At 37.8% G+C, this 17,271-nt stretch overlaps 1 protein-coding gene across 1 annotated transcript in view; it reads left to right on the top strand.

Moving 5' to 3' along the window:
• Nucleotides 1-17,271, top strand: part of glra1 (glycine receptor, alpha 1) — a 249,441-nt gene that overhangs the window by 225,723 nt on the left and 6,447 nt on the right. Inside the window, 2 exon segments of the mRNA XM_062039934.1 lie at nt 2,721-2,935; nt 12,377-12,523. Of these exon segments, the coding sequence (XP_061895918.1) occupies nt 2,721-2,935; nt 12,377-12,523 (362 nt within the window).

Here is a 17,271-nt window from a genome sequence, read left to right on the forward strand (position 1 = left end):
TTGTGTTCAGGTGTGTAGACATGTCTTCAGGTGTGTAGACTTATGTTTAGGTGTGTATACTTGTGTTCAGGTGTGTAGACATGTCTTCAGGTGTGTAGACTTGTGTTCAGGTGTGTAGACTTGTGTTCAGGTGCTTTCTCAAAGTCAATAAGTACACTCTGTGTACTACTGTCTTACTACTGTGTAGACTTGTGTTCAGGTGTGTAGACTTGTGTTCAGGTGTGTATACTTGTGTTCAGGTGTGTATACTTGTGTTCAGGTGTGTAGACTTGTGTTCAGGTGTGTAGACTTGTGTTCAGGTGTGTATACTTGTGTTCAGGTGTGTAGACTTGTGTTCAGGTGTGTATACTTGTGTTCAGGTGTGTATACTTGTGTTCAGGTGTGTAGACTTGTGTTCAGGTGTGTAGACATGTCTTCAGGTGTGTAGACTTGTGTTCAGGTGTGTAGACTTGTGTTCAGGTGCTTTCTCAAAGTCAATAAGTACACTCTGTGTACTACTGTCTTACTACTGTGTAGACTTGTGTTCAGGTGTGTAGACTTGTGTTCAGGTGTGTATACTTGTGTTCAGGTGTGTATACTTGTGTTCAGGTGTGTAGACTTGTGTTCAGGTGTGTAGACTTGTGTTCAGGTGTGTATACTTGTGTTCAGGTGTGTAGACTTGTGTTCAGGTGTGTATACTTGTGTTCAGGTGTGTATACTTGTGTTCAGGTGTGTAGACTTGTGTTCAGGTGTGTAGACATGTCTTCAGGTGTGTAGACTTGTGTTCAGGTGTGTAGACTTGTGTTCAGGTGCTTTCTCAAAGTCAATAAGTACACTCTGTGTACTACTGTCTTACTACTGTGTAGACTTGTGTTCAGGTGTGTAGACTTGTGTTCAGGTGTGTAGACTTGTGTTCAGGTGTGTATACTTGTGTTCAGGTGTGTAGACTTGTGTTCAGGTGTGTAGACTTGTGTTCAGGTGTGTAGACTTGTGTTCAGGTGTGTAGACATGTCTTCAGGTGTGTAGACTTATGTTTAGGTGTGTATACTTGTGTTCAGGTGTGTAGACTTGTGTTCAGGTGTGTAGACTTGTGTTCAGGTGTGTAGACATGTCTTCAGGTGTGTAGACTTGTGTTCAGGTGTGTATACTTGTGTTCAGGTGTGTAGACTTGTGTTCAGGTGTGTAGACTTGTGTTCAGGTGTGTATACTTGTGTTCAGGTGTGTAGACTTGTGTTCAGGTGTGTAGACTTGTGTTCAGGTGTGTAGACATGTCTTCAGGTGTGTAGACTTATGTTTAGGTGTGTATACTTGTGTTCAGGTGTGTAGACTTGTGTTTAGGTGTGTATACTTGTGTTCAGGTGTGTAGACTTGTGTTCAGGTGTGTAGACTTGTGTTCAGGTGTGTAGACATGTCTTCAGGTGTGTAGACTTATGTTTAGGTGTGTATACTTGTGTTCAGGTGTGTAGACATGTCTTCAGGTGTGTAGACTTGTGTTCAGGTGTGTATACTTGTGTTCAGGTGTGTAGACTTGTGTTCAGGTGTGTAGACTTGTGTTCAGGTGTGTATACTTGTGTTCAGGTGTGTAGACTTGTGTTCAGGTGTGTAGACTTGTGTTCAGGTGTGTAGACATGTCTTCAGGTGTGTAGACTTATGTTTAGGTGTGTATACTTGTGTTCAGGTGTGTAGACTTGTGTTTAGGTGTGTATACTTGTGTTCAGGTGTGTAGACATGTCTTCAGGTGTGTAGACTTATGTTTAGGTGTGTATACTTGTGTTCAGGTGTGTAGACTTGTGTTTAGGTGTGTAGACTTGTGTTCAGGTGTGTAGACATGTCTTCAGGTGTGTAGACTTGTGTTCAGGTGTGTATACTTGTGTTCAGGTGTGTAGACTTGTGTTCAGGTGTGTAGACTTGTGTTCAGGTGTGTATACGTGTGTTCAGGTGTGTAGACTTGTGTTCAGGTGTGTATACTTGTGTTCAGGTGTGTATATTTGTGTTCAGGTGTGTAGACTTGTGTTCAGGTGTGTATACGTGTGTTCAGGTGTGTACACTTGTGTTCAGGTGTGTAGACATGTCTTCAGGTGTGTAACTTGTGTTCAGGTGTGTATACTTGTGTTCAGGTGTGTAGACTTGTATTCAGGTGTGTAGACTTGTGTTCAGGTGTGTATACTTGTGTTCAGGTGTGTAGACTTGTGTTCAGGTGTGTATACTTGTGTTCAGGTGTGTAGACTTGTGTTCAGGTGTGTAGACTTGTGTTCAGGTGTGTATACTTGTGTTCAGGTGTGTAGACTTGTGTTCAGGTGTGTATACTTGTGTTCAGGTGTGTATACTTGTGTTCAGGTGTGTAGACTTGTGTTCAGGTGTGTATACTTGTGTTCAGGTGTGTAGACTTGTGTTCAGGTGTGTATACTTGTGTTCAGGTGTGTATACTTGTGTTCAGGTGTGTATACTTGTGTTCAGGTGTGTATACTTGTGTTCAGGTGTGTAGACTTGTGTTCAGGTGTGTAGACTTGTGTTCAGGTGTGTAGACTTGTGTTCAGGTGTGTAGACTTGTGTTCAGGTGTGTATACTTGTGTTCAGGTGTGTATACTTGTGTTCAGGTGTGTAGACTTGTGTTCAGGTGTGTAGACTTGTGTTCAGGTGTGTAGACTTGTGTTCAGGTGTGTAGACTTGTGTTCAGGTGTGTATATTTGTGTTCAGGTGTGTGGACATGTCTTCAGGTGTGTGTTTTGTGTTGCTTTCAGGAAAGTTCACCTGCATCGAGGCTCGCTTCCACCTGGAGCGTCAGATGGGCTACTACCTGATCCAGATGTACATTCCCTCCCTGCTCATCGTTATCCTGTCCTGGGTCTCCTTCTGGATCAACATGGACGCCGCTCCGGCCCGGGTGGGCCTGGGCATCACCACGGTGCTGACCATGACCACGCAGAGCTCCGGGTCCAGAGCCTCGCTGCCCAAGGTAAGGACCCGTCAACGCCCTCCTCTTCTGGCCAATCGCACCCCTCATCCCGTGGAGGGGGCGGAGCTAAAGACGGCACAACTTGAAAAAAGCAAAACAAATCTTTTCCTGTGAGGGATTTTCAGATTAAAGAAATAAAAGACAGACTTTGCTTGCGTGACCCAGTAGGATTGTATAATTATGTCCAGGGAAACCGTAATCCCCAACACACACACACACACACCTATATATGCACACACACACACACACACACACACACACACACACACACACACACACACACACACAGTTAGTCGACATTAGGTGCTTCATGCGCTCTAAAAAGTGAACAAGTGAACCGTGGTTCCGCTGCAGTTCAGCTGTCACAATGATCACACAGCACAGCTGAGCTTAGGTGAGCGCATACACACACACACACACACTCACACACACTCACACACACACACACACACTCACACACACACACACACACACTCACACACACACACACACACTCACACACACACACACACCTGAGTGTGCGAGTCCCGGTGCATATCCTGTCGCTGCACGTCATTTGAGGCAGTATGCTTTTATTGCTGTTACCGTTAGCACCTTTAGCACTTTTAGTACTGTCACTGCCATTACCATGTTACCACTGATAGTACTGTTAATACTATTAGCACATTAAGTGCTGCTAGCACTTTTAACATATTAGTGCTGTTAGCACTTTTAGTAATGTTAGCACTTTTTTTTTTTTTTTTTTTTTTTTTAAATGAATTTATTATGTGAATGTTCCCACTTTTAATACTGCTAGCGCCATTACCACGTTTGGTGCTGCTAGCACTTATAGTACTGTTAGTACTATTAGCACATTAAGTGCTGCTAGCACTTTTAGCACATTAGTACTGTTAGCACTTTTAGTAATGTTAGCACTTTTTTTTTTTTCTTTTTTTTTTTTTAATGAATTTATTATGTGAATGTTCCCACTTTTAATACTGCTAGCGCCATTACCACGTTTGGTGCTGCTAGCACTTATAGTACTGTTAGTACTATTAGCACATTAAGTGCTGCTAGCACTTTTAACATATTAGTGCTGTTAGCACTTTTGGTAATGTTAGCACTTTTTTTTTATTTTTTTTTATTTTTTTTTATAATGAATTTATTATGTGAATGTTCCCACTTTTAATACTGCTAGCGCCATTACCACGTTTGGTGCTGCTAGCACTTATAGTACTGTTAGTACTATTAGCACATTAAGTGCTGCTAGCACTTTTAGCACATTAGTACTGTTAGCACTTTTAGTAATGTTAGCACTTTTTTTTTTATTTTTTTTTTTTTAATGAATTTATTATGTGAATGTTCCCACTTTTAATACTGCTAGCGCCATTACCACGTTTGGTGCTGCTAGCACTTATAGTACTGTTAGTACTATTAGCACATTAAGTGCTGCTAGCACTTTTAGCACATTAGTACTGTTAGCACTTTTAGTAATGTTAGCACTTTTTTTTCTTTTTTTTTAATGAATTTATTATGTGAATGTTACCACTTTTAATACTGCTAGCGCCATTACCACGTTTGGTGCTGCTAGCACTTATAGTACTGTTAGTACTATTAGCACATTAAGTGCTGCTAGCACTTTTAGCATATTAGTGCTGTTAGCACTTTAAGTAATGTTAGCAGTTTTTGCACTGTCACCGCCATTACCACGTTTGGTGCTGCTAGCACTTATAGTACTGTTAGTACTATTAGCACATTAAGTGTTGCTAGCACGTTTAGCATATTAGTGCTGTTGGCACTTTAATTAATGTTAGCAGTTTTTGTACTGTCACCGCCATTACCACGTTTGGTGCTGCTAGCACTTATAGTACTGTTAGTACTATTAGCACATTAAGTGCTGCTAGCACTTTTAGCATATTAGTGCTATTGGCACTTTTAGTAATGTTAGCAGTTTTTGTACTGTCACCGCCATTACCACGTTTGGTGCTGCTAGCACTTTTAGTACTGCTAGTACTATTAGCACATTAAGTGCTGTTAGCACTTTTAGCATATTACTGCTGTTAGCACTTTTAGTAATGTTAGCACTTTTAGTAATGTTAGCACTTTAGTACTGTTAGTGCCATTACCGCGTTTTGTGCTGCTAGCACTTTTAGTACTGTTAGTGCCATTACTGCGTTTTGTGCTCCTAGCACTTTTAGTACTGTTGGTGCTATTAGCATATTAAGTGCTCCTAGCACTTTTAGCATATTAGTGCTGTTAGCACTTTAGTAATGTTAGCACTTTTAGTAGTGTTAGCGCCATTGCCACGTTTGGTGCTACTATCACTTGTAGTACTGTTCATGCTATTAGCACATTAAGTGTTGCTAGCCGTTTTAGGATATTAGTGCTGTTAGCACTTTTAGAAATGTTAGCACTCTTAGCATTGTTAGCACCATTAACACGTTTGGTGCTGATAGCACTTTTAGTACTGTTAGTGCTATTAACACATTAAGCGCTGCTCGCACTTTTAGCATGTTTAGTGCCGCTAGCACCTTTAGTACTGTTGGTACCATTAGTACGTTTAGTGTTGCTAGCCCTTTTAGTATTGTTAGTGCCATTAGCACTTTTAGTCATGTTAGCATCGTTAGCGATATTTGTGCTGCAAGCAATTTTAGCACTAGAGCTGTCAGCAAGTTTAGTACTGTTGGCACCTTGCCCAAAATTTGTGTTGCTAAACCTTTTATCACTATTAGTGTTGTCAGCACTTTTAGTATTGGCAGCACCATTAGCACTATTAGTGCTGTTAGCACTTTTAGTCATGTTAGCATCTTTACCGATATTTGTGCTGTAAGTCATTTTAGCACTAGTGCTGTCAGCAAGTCCTTTCACACAAATACTTGGTGTCTCCTTTCACACAAATACATTGTGTCTCCTTTCACACAAATATTTGGTGTCTCCTTTCACACAAATACTTGGTGTCTCATTTCACACAAATACTTGGTGTCTCATTTCACACAAATACTTTGTGTCTCCTTTCACACAAATACTTGGTGTCTCCTTTCACACAAATACATTGTGTCTCCTTTCACACATACTGTGTGTCTCTTTTCACACATACTGTGTGTCTCTTTTCACACAAATACTTGGTGTCTCATTTTACACAAATACTTTGTGTCTCCTTTCACACAAAAAGTTTGTGTCTCCTTTCACACACAAACTTGGTGTCTCCTTTCACACAAATACATTGTGTCTCCTTTCACACAAATACTTTGTGTCTCATTTCACACAAATACTTTGTGTCTCTTTTCACACAAATACTTGGTGTCTCATTTCACACAAATATTTGGTGTCTTTTTCACACAAATACTTTGTGTCTCCTTTCACACAAAAAGTTAGTGTCTCTTTTCACACAAATACTTGGTGTCTCATTTTCTACAAATACTTTGTGTCTCCTTTCACACAAATACTTTGTGTCTCCTTTCACACAAATACTTGGTGTCTCATTTTCTACAAATACTTGGTGTCTCATTTTACACAAATACTTTGTGTCTCCTTTCACACAAAAAGTTTGTGTCTCCTTTCACACAAATACTTGGTGTCTCCTTTCACACAAATACATTGTGTCTCCTTTCACACAAATACTTTGTGTCTCTTTTCACACAAATACTTGGTGTCTCATTTCACACAAATACTTGGTGTCTTTTTTCACACAAATACTTTGTGTCTCCTTTCACAATAAAAGTTAGTGTCTCTTTTCACACAAATACTTTGTGTCTCCTTTCACACAAATACTTTGTGTCTCATTTCACACAAATACTTTGTGTCTCTTTTCACACAAATACTTGGTGTCTCATTTCACACAAATACTTGGTGTCTTTTTCACACAAATACTTTGTGTCTCCTTTCACACAAAAAGTTAGTGTCTCTTTTCACACAAATACTTTGTGTCTCCTTTCACACGAGTATTTTGTGTCCCCTTTCACACAAATACTTTGTGTCTCCTTTCGCACAAATACTTTGTGTCTCCTTTCACACAAATACTTGGTGTCTCATTTTCTACAAATACTTGGTGTCTCATTTTACACAAATACTTTGTGTCTCCTTTCACACAAAAAGTTTGTGTCTCCTTTCACACAAATACTTGGTGTCTCCTTTCACACAAATACATTGTGTCTCCTTTCACACAAATACTTTGTGTCTCTTTTCACACAAATACTTGGTGTCTCATTTCACACAAATACTTGGTGTCTTTTTTCACACAAATACTTTGCGTCTCCTTTCACAATAAAAGTTAGTGTCTCTTTTCACACAAATACTTTGTGTCTCCTTTCACACAAATATTTTGTGTCCCCTTTCACACAAATACTTTGTGTCTCCTTTCACACAAATGCTTTGCGTGTCCTTTCACACAAATACTTGGTGTCTCATTTTCTACATATACTTTCTGTCTCCTTTCACACAAATACTTTGTGTGTCCTTTCACACAAATACTTTGTGTCTCCTTTCACACAAATACTTGGTGTCTCCTTTCCTACAAATATTTTGTGTCTCCTTTCACACGAATATTTTGTGTCTCCTTTCACACAAATACTTTGTGTGTCCTTTCACACAAATACTTTGTGTCTCCTTTCTCACAAATACTTGGTGTCTCCTTTCCTACAAATATTTTGTGTCTCCTTTCACACGAATATTTTGTGTCTCCTTTCACACAAATACTTTGTGTGTCCTTTCACACAAATACTTTGTGTCTCCTTTCACACAAATACTTGGTGTCTCCTTTCCTACAAATATTTTGTGTCTCCTTTCACACGAATACTTTGTGTCTCTTTTCACACAAATACTTTGTCTTCTTTCACACAAATACTTTGTGTCTCCTTTCACACAAATACTTTGTGTCTCTTTTCACACAAATACTTGGTGTCTCATTTCACACAAATACTTTTTCCCCTTTCACACAAATGCTTTGCGTGTCCTTTCACAGAAATACTTGGTGTCTCATTTTCTACAAATACTTGGTGTCTCATTTTACACAAATACTTTGTGTCTCCTTTCACACCAAAAGTTTGTGTCTCCTTTCACACACATACTTGGTGTCTCCTTTCACACAAATACATTGTGTCTCCTTTCACACAAATACTTTGTGTCTCTTTTCACACGAATACTTGGTGTCTCATTTCACACAAATACTTTTTCCCCTTTCACACAAATGCTTTGCGTGTCCTTTCACAGAAATACTTGGTGTCTCATTTTCTACAAATACTTGGTGTCTCATTTTACACAAATACTTTGTGTCTCCTTTCACACAAAAAGTTTGTGTCTCCTTTCACACACATACTTGGTGTCTCCTTTCACACAAATACATTGTGTCTCCTTTCACACAAATACTTTGTGTCTCTTTTCACACAAATACTTGGTGTCTCATTTCACACAAATACTTGGTGTCTTTTTTCACACAAATACTTTGTGTCTCCTTTCACAATAAAAGTTAGTGTCTCTTTTCACACAAATACTTTGTGTCTCCTTTCACACGAATATTTTGTGTCCCCTTTCAAACAAATACTTTGTGTCTCCTTTCACACAAATGCTTTGCGTGTCCTTTCACACAAATACTTGGTGTCTCATTTTCTACATATACTTTCTGTCTCCTTTCACACAAATAATTTTTGTGTCCTTTCACACAAATACTTTGTGTCTCCTTTCACACAAATACTTGGTGTCTCCTTTCCTACAAATATTTTGTGTCTCCTTTCACACAAATATTTTGTCTCCTTTCACACAAATACTTTGTGTGTCCTTTCACACAAATACTTTGTGTCTCCTTTCTCACAAATACTTGGTGTCTCCTTTCACACAAATACTTTGTGTCCCCTTTCACACAAATACTTCGTGTCTCCTTTCACACAAATACTTTGTGTCTCCTTTCACACATATACTTTGTGTCTCCTTTCACACAAATATTTTGTCTCCTTTCACACAAATACTTTGTGTGTCCTTTCACACAAATACTTTGTGTCTCCTTTCTCACAAATACTTGGTGTCTCCTTTCACACAAATACTTTGTGTCTCCTTTCACACAAATACTTCGTGTCTCCTTTCACACAAATACTTTGTGTCTCCTTTCACACATATACTTTGTGTCTCCTTTCACACGAATACTTTGTGTCTCTTTTCACACAAATACTTGGTGTCTCATTTCACACAAATACTTTTTCTCCTTTCACACAAATGCTTTGCGTGTCCTTTCACACAAATACTTGGTGTCTCATTTTCTACAAATACTTTCTGTCTCCTTTTACATGAATACTTGGTGTCTCCTTTCACACAAATACATTGTGTCTCCTTTCACACAAATACATTGTGTCTCCTTTCACACAAATACTTTGTGTCTCCTTTCACAATAAAAGTTAGTGTCTCTTTTCACACAAATACTTTGTGTCTCCTTTCACACGAATATTTTGTGTCCCCTTTCAAACAAATACTTTGTGTCTCCTTTCACACAAATGCTTTGCGTGTCCTTTCACACAAATACTTGGTGTCTCATTTTCTACATATACTTTCTGTCTCCTTTCACACAAATAATTTTTGTGTCCTTTCACACAAATACTTTGTGTCTCCTTTCACACAAATACTTGGTGTCTCCTTTCCTACAAATATTTTGTGTCTCCTTTCACACGAATATTTTGTCTCCTTTCACACAAATACTTTGTGTGTCCTTTCACACAAATACTTTGTGTCTCCTTTCTCACAAATACTTGGTGTCTCCTTTCACACAAATACTTTGTGTCTCCTTTCACACAAATACTTCGTGTCTCCTTTCACACAAATACTTTGTGTCTCCTTTCTCACACATATACTTTGTGTCTCCTTTCACACGAATACTTTGTGTCTCTTTTCACACAAATACTTGGTGTCTCATTTCACACAAATACTTTTTCTCCTTTCACACAAATGCTTTGCGTGTCCTTTCACACAAATACTTGGTGTCTCATTTTCTACAAATACTTTCTGTCTCCTTTTACATGAATACTTGGTGTCTCCTTTCACACAAATACATTGTGTCTCCTTTCACACAAATACATTGTGTCTCCTTTCACACAAATACTTTGTGTCTCCTTTCACAATAAAAGTTAGTGTCTCTTTTCACACAAATACTTTGTGTCTCCTTTCACACGAATATTTTGTGTCCCCTTTCAAACAAATACTTTGTGTCTCCTTTCACACAAATGCTTTGCGTGTCCTTTCACACAAATACTTGGTGTCTCATTTTCTACATATACTTTCTGTCTCCTTTCACACAAATAATTTTTGTGTCCTTTCACACAAATACTTTGTGTCTCCTTTCACACAAATACTTGGTGTCTCCTTTCCTACAAATATTTTGTGTCTCCTTTCACACGAATATTTTGTCTCCTTTCACACAAATACTTTGTGTGTCCTTTCACACAAATACTTTGTGTCTCCTTTCTCACAAATACTTGGTGTCTCCTTTCACACAAATACTTTGTGTCTCCTTTCACACAAATACTTCGTGTCTCCTTTCACACAAATACTTTGTGTCTCCTTTCACACATATACTTTGTGTCTCCTTTCACACGAATACTTTGTGTCTCTTTTCACACAAATACTTGGTGTCTCATTTCACACAAATACTTTTTCTCCTTTCACACAAATGCTTTGCGTGTCCTTTCACACAAATACTTGGTGTCTCATTTTCTACAAATACTTTCTGTCTCCTTTTACACGAATACTTGGTGTCTCCTTTCACACAAATACATTGTGTCTCCTTTCACACAAATACATTGTGTCTCCTTTCACACAAATACTTGGTGACTCCTTTCCTACAAATATTTTGTGTCTCCTTTCACACAAATACTTGTAGTCTCTTTTCACACAAATACATTGTGTCTCCTTTCACACAAATACTTTGTGTCTCCTTTCACACAAATAATTGGTGTCTCCTTTCACACAAATACTTGGTGTCTCCTTTCACACAAATACTTGGTGTCTCCTTTCACACAAATACTTGGTGTCTCCTTTCTTACAAATATTTTGTGTCTCCTTTCACACAAATACTTGGTGTCTCCTTTCTTACAAATATTTCGTGTCTCCTTTCACACAAATACTTGGTGTCTCCTTTCTTACAAATACTTGGTGTCTCCTTTCTTACAAATATTTTGTGTCTCCTTTCACACAAATACTTGGTGTCTCATTTCACACAAATACTTTTTCTCCTTTCACACAAATGCTTTGCGTGTCCTTTCACACAAATACTTGGTGTCTCATTTTCTACAAATACTTTCTGTCTCCTTTTACACGAATACTTGGTGTCTCCTTTCACACAAATACATTGTGTCTCCTTTCACACAAATACATTGTGTCTCCTTTCACACAAATACTTGGTGACTCCTTTCCTACAAATATTTTGTGTCTCCTTTCACACAAATACTTGTAGTCTCTTTTACACAAATACATTGTGTCTCCTTTCACACAAATACTTTGTGTCTCCTTTCACACAAATAATTGGTGTCTCCTTTCACACAAATACTTGGTGTCTCCTTTCACACAAATACTTGGTGTCTCCTTTCTTACAAATATTTTGTGTCTCCTTTCACACAAATACTTGGTGTCTCCTTTCTTACAAATATTTCGTGTCTCCTTTCACACAAATACTTGGTGTCTCCTTTCTTACAAATACTTGGTGTCTCCTTTCTTACAAATATTTTGTGTCTCCTTTCACACAAATACTTGGTGTCTCATTTCATACAAATACTTTTTCAGCAAATTAAACTTGTGTTTTATCATCTGCGTAATTTATATTTACTGCTTGCTGCCTTTAAAGTGGAGGAAAAATAAATAGATAAATAAATTATTTTAAAAAATTGAACATTGAAACTAAAAAAATGTTTTAAAAAATTGATTAAAAAAATCTAAATTCAAAAAATTTAAATTACAAAAATAAAAATAAATAGAAGACTTTTTTTTTTTTAAGAATACTATATTAATAGAAAAGTAAAATCTGAAATTAAAAAGAGCAATAAAAATTTAAAATAAATCAAATTTTAAAAAAATTTGAAGTGTTGTTAAAAAAAATTTGTAAAAAAGGATAATGTAATTTTTATCACCTAAACAATAACTTCTTCTTTGTGTCTTTTTTCTAGTCTAAGTGCTCACTCTGTGTGTGTGTGTGTGTGTGTGTGTGTGTGTGTGTGTGTGTGTGTGTGTGTGTGTGTGTGTGTGTGTGTGTGTGTGTGTGTGTGTGTGTGTGTGTGTGTGTGTGTGTGTGTGTGTGTGTGTGTGTGTGTGTGTGTGTGTGTGAGTGTCATGGAAGTGTCGGCCGGTCCAGGTGTGTGTGTCCATCATTGAAGTGTGTGAGCCAATCACAAGAAGGCATGAAGAAGAGCGCTGAGTGTGGAAGTGGCGTGTGGGCGGAGTTTAATCATCCAAAGATCAACACCTCCCTAAAGTCCCTCCCCCCTCCTGCAGGTGTCCTACGTCAAGGCCATCGACATCTGGATGGCCGTGTGTCTCCTCTTCGTGTTCTCGGCGCTGCTGGAATACGCCGCCGTCAACTTCATCGCTCGCCAGCACAAAGAGCTTCTTCGCTTCAGACGGCGGCGACGGCACATGAAGGTCACTTCCTGCTTTTCTTCTTCTTCCACTTTCTTTCTTGCTGCACTGACATTCATCGTGCACACACACACACACACACTAATGCAGGCCTATATAAATAGTTTCATGCAGGGGTGTCTTAACTTTTTCCTCTGAGGGCCACACTAAAAAAATCAAAACATTCGGCGGCCATTTTGATATTTTTCCTTTTCAAAGCCACTACAATATATATTTGTCTTGTAGGGCTCCCCTCAAGTGTGGTCCCAGGGTCTTGTAATGGTCTCACTCAAAGACATTTGAAAAAGTATCATATTTTATTTTATTTTATTATTGCACGCTTAAATCCTTAGATCAACTTCAGGTCTACCTGTCGATGTCAAGTTCTGAAAATGTTTTAGGCTTTATGGTCTTTTTGTCAAAACCTGTGTTTTTTTATGTCAAAAACACAAAATATGCAGTATCTACCCCAAAAAATATTTCAAAGTGTAATATTTGATGTGAAGTACTGGAGCCTTGAATATGTCAATCATTCATAACAACATGGATTTTGATGTATTATTATTTTTTGAGAAATGACTGTTTTAAAATTAAAAAAAATCCCACTAAAATGTTCAGGAATCCACATGGTACCCCACTCGTAAAAAAAATTTAAGTCATATATTATTATTTTTTTCAAGGCATCAACTTCAAACCTATCAATATTTTATAAGTTTTTATTAAATTGGTAGTTTTTTGTTTGTTTATTTTATGCATTTTATTCAAAGAAAACATTTTTTATGGCAAAATGTGCAATATTTCCCCCCCCCCAAAAAAAATTCCAAACGTCAATAATTGATAACAACATTGATTTTGATTCATTATCATTTTCTGAGCAATGACATCTTTAAAAAGCTACTACTAGCTTTGTGCTATTAGCGTCAACAATACAACTTCTTCTCCTTACATTTCACCTGTTTGCTCTTCATTACACTTTTTTGATGTTTTATTTTTGTTTTCGTTTCTTTGGTGTTAAAAAAAATACCTCCGGGCCGCACATTGACCACCGGACTTACTGTGTCCTGCTGGGAAGGACTGTTCCAATATGGCCGCCATGTGTCTTCTTCCATGAAGTGCACTGTGAGGCGTGTGACACAACACTGGCGCCCCCTGCTGGCTCGTGTGTGTCATTGCCTACCAAACACTACTTCAAGTAGTAAGTACTCGAGTGCACAGTGTACTTGCTCAAGTGCACTGACAGAAGTCCACTAAAGCATTTCAGGTATATATCATGCAGTGCACTCAGACAACAACAACAACAACAAGAATGGTGAATGGAAGAAGAGAGTATACTGTATGTACTACTAATACCACTACTAAGTACACTAAAGTATACCAAGTATATATCATGCAGTGCACTCAGACAACAACAACAAGAATGGTGGTTAGAAGAAGAGAGTATACAGTATGTACTACTAATACCACTACTAAGTACACTAAAGTATACCAAGTATATATCATGCAGTGCACTCAGACACCAACAACAACAACAATGGTGGATGGAAGAAGAGAGTATACAGTATGTACTACTAATACCACTACTAAGTACACTAAAGTATACCAAGTATATATCATGCAGTGCACTCAGACAACAACAACAACAAGGATGGTGGATAGAAGAAGAGAGTATACTGTATGTACTACTAATACCACTACTAAGTACACTAAAGTATACCAAGTATATATCATGCAGTGCACTCAGACAACAACAACAAGAATGGTGGTTAGAAGAAGAGAGTATACAGTATGTACTACTTAATACCACTACTAAGTAAACTAAAGTATACCAAGTATATATCATGCAGTGCACTCAGACAACAACAACAACAACAAGGATGGTGGATAGTAGAAGAGAGTGTACTGTATGTACTACTAATACCACTACTAAGTACACTAAAGTATACCAAGTATATATCATGCAGTGCACTCAGACAACAACAACAACAACAAGAATGGTGAAAGGAATAAGAGAGTATACTGTATGTACTACTTATACCACTACTAAGTACACTAAAGTATACCAAGTATATATCATGCAGTGCACTCAGACAACAACAACAAGAATGGTGGTTAGAAGAAGAGAGTATACAGTATGTACTACTAATACCACTACTAAGTACACTAAAGTATGCCAAGTATATATCATGCAGTGCACTCAGACAACAACAACAAGAATTGTGGTTAGAAGAAGAGAGTATACAGTATGTACTACTAATACCACTACTAAGTACACTAAAGTATACCAAGTATATATCATGCAGTGCACTCAGACAACAACAACAACAAGGATGGTGGATAGTAGAAGAGAGTATACTGTATGTACTACTAATACCACTACTAAGTACACTAAAGTATACCAAGTATATATCATGCAGTGCACTCAGACAACAACAACAACAACAAGGATGGTGGATAGAAGAAGAGAGTATACTGTATGTACTACTAATACCACTACTAAGTACACTAAAGTATACCAAGTATATATCATGCAGTGCACTCAGACAACAACAACAAGAATGGTGGTTAGAAGAAGAGAGTATACAGTATGTACTACTAATACCACTACTAAGTACACTAAAGTATACCAAGTATATATCATGCAGTGCACTCAGACACCAACAACAACAAGAATGGTGGATGGAAGAAGAGAGTATACTGTATGTACTACTAATACCACTACTAAGTACACTAAAGTATACCAAGTATATATCATGCAGTGCACTCAGACAACAACAACAAGAATGGTGGTTAGAAGAAGAGAGTATACAGTATGTAATACTAATACCACTACTAAGTACACTAAAGTATGCCAAGTATATATCATGCAGTGCACTCAGACAACAACAACAAGAATTGTGGTTAGAAGAAGAGAGTATACAGTATGTACTACTAATACCACTACTAAGTACACTAAAGTATACCAAGTATATATCATGCAGTGCACTCAGACAACAACAACAACAAGGATGGTGGATAGTAGAAGAGAGTATACTGTATGTACTACTAATACCACTACTAAGTACACTAAAGTATACCAAGTATATATCATGCAGTGCACTCAGACAACAACAACAAGAATGGTGAAAGGAAGAAGAGAGTATACTGTATGTACTACTAATACCACTACTAAGTACACTAAAGTATACCAAGTATATATCATGCAGTGCACTCAGACACCAACAACAACAAGAATGGTGAATGGAAGAAGAGAGTATACTGTATGTACTACTAATACCACTACTAAGTACACTAAAGTATACCAAGTATATATCATGCAGTGCACTCAGACAACAACAACAAGAATGGTGGTTAGAAGGAGAGAGTATACTGTATGTACTACTAATACCACTACTAAGTACACTAAAGTATACCAAGTATATATCATGCAGTGCACTCAGACAACAACAACAACAAGGATGGTGGATAGAAGAAGAGAGTATACTGTATGTACTACTAATACCACTACTAAGTACACTAAAGTATACCAAGTATATATCATGCAGTGCACTCAGACACCAACAACAACAACAACAAGAATGGTGAATGGAAGAAGAGAGTATACGTATGTACTACTAATACCACTACTAAGTACACTAAAGTATACCAAGTATATATCATGCAGTGCACTCAGACACCAACAACAACAAGAATGGTGGGTGGAAGAAGAGAGTATACTGTATGTACTACTAATACCACTACTAAGTACACTAAAGTATACCAAGTATATATCATGCAGTGCACTCAGACAACAACAACAACAAGAATGGTGGATAGAAGAAGAGAGTATACTGTATGTACTACTAATACGACGACCAAGTACACTAAAGTATATATAATGCAGTGCACTCAGACACCAACAACAACAAGAACGGTGGATGGAAGAAGAGAGTATACTGTATGTACTACTAATACGACGACCAAGTGCACTAAAGTATATACCATGCAGTGCACTCAGACACCAACAACAACACTAATGGTGGATGGAAGAAGAGAGTATACTGTATGTACTACTAATACCACTAGCAAGTACACTAAAGTATACATCATGCAGTGCACTCAGACAACAACAACAACAACAATGGTGGATGGAAGAAGAGAGTATACTGTATGTACTACTAATACGACGACCAAGTGCACTAAAGTATATATCATGCAGTGCACTCAGACACCAACAACAACAAGAATGGTGGATAGAAGAAGAGAGTATACTGTATGTACTACTAATACCACTACTAAGTACACTAAAGTATACCAAGTATATATCATGCAGTGCACTCAGACACCAACAACAACAAGAATGGTGGATAGAAGAAGAGAGTATACTGTATGTACTACTAATACCACTACTAAGTACACTAAAGTATACCAAGTATATATCATGCAGTGCACTCAGACACCAACAACAACAAGAATGGTGGATAGAAGAAGAGAGTATACTGTATGTACTACTAATACGACGACCAAGTGCACTAAAGTATATATCATGCAGTGCACTCAGACACCAACAACAACAAGAATGGTGGATAGAAGAAGAGAGTATACTGTATGTACTACTAATACGACGACCAAGTGCACTAAAGTATATATCATGCAGTGCACTCAGACAACAACAACAAGAATGGTGGATGGAAGAAGAGAGTATACTGTATGTACTACTAATACCACTAGCAAGTACACTAAAGTATAGATCTCACAGTGTACTCAGAGAAGAAGTCAGAAGGAGCAAATAGAAG

Source organism: Entelurus aequoreus, linkage group LG28, assembly GCF_033978785.1.
Source record: "Entelurus aequoreus isolate RoL-2023_Sb linkage group LG28, RoL_Eaeq_v1.1, whole genome shotgun sequence".
In the NCBI taxonomy this organism is placed as follows: domain Eukaryota; kingdom Metazoa; phylum Chordata; class Actinopteri; order Syngnathiformes; family Syngnathidae; genus Entelurus; species Entelurus aequoreus.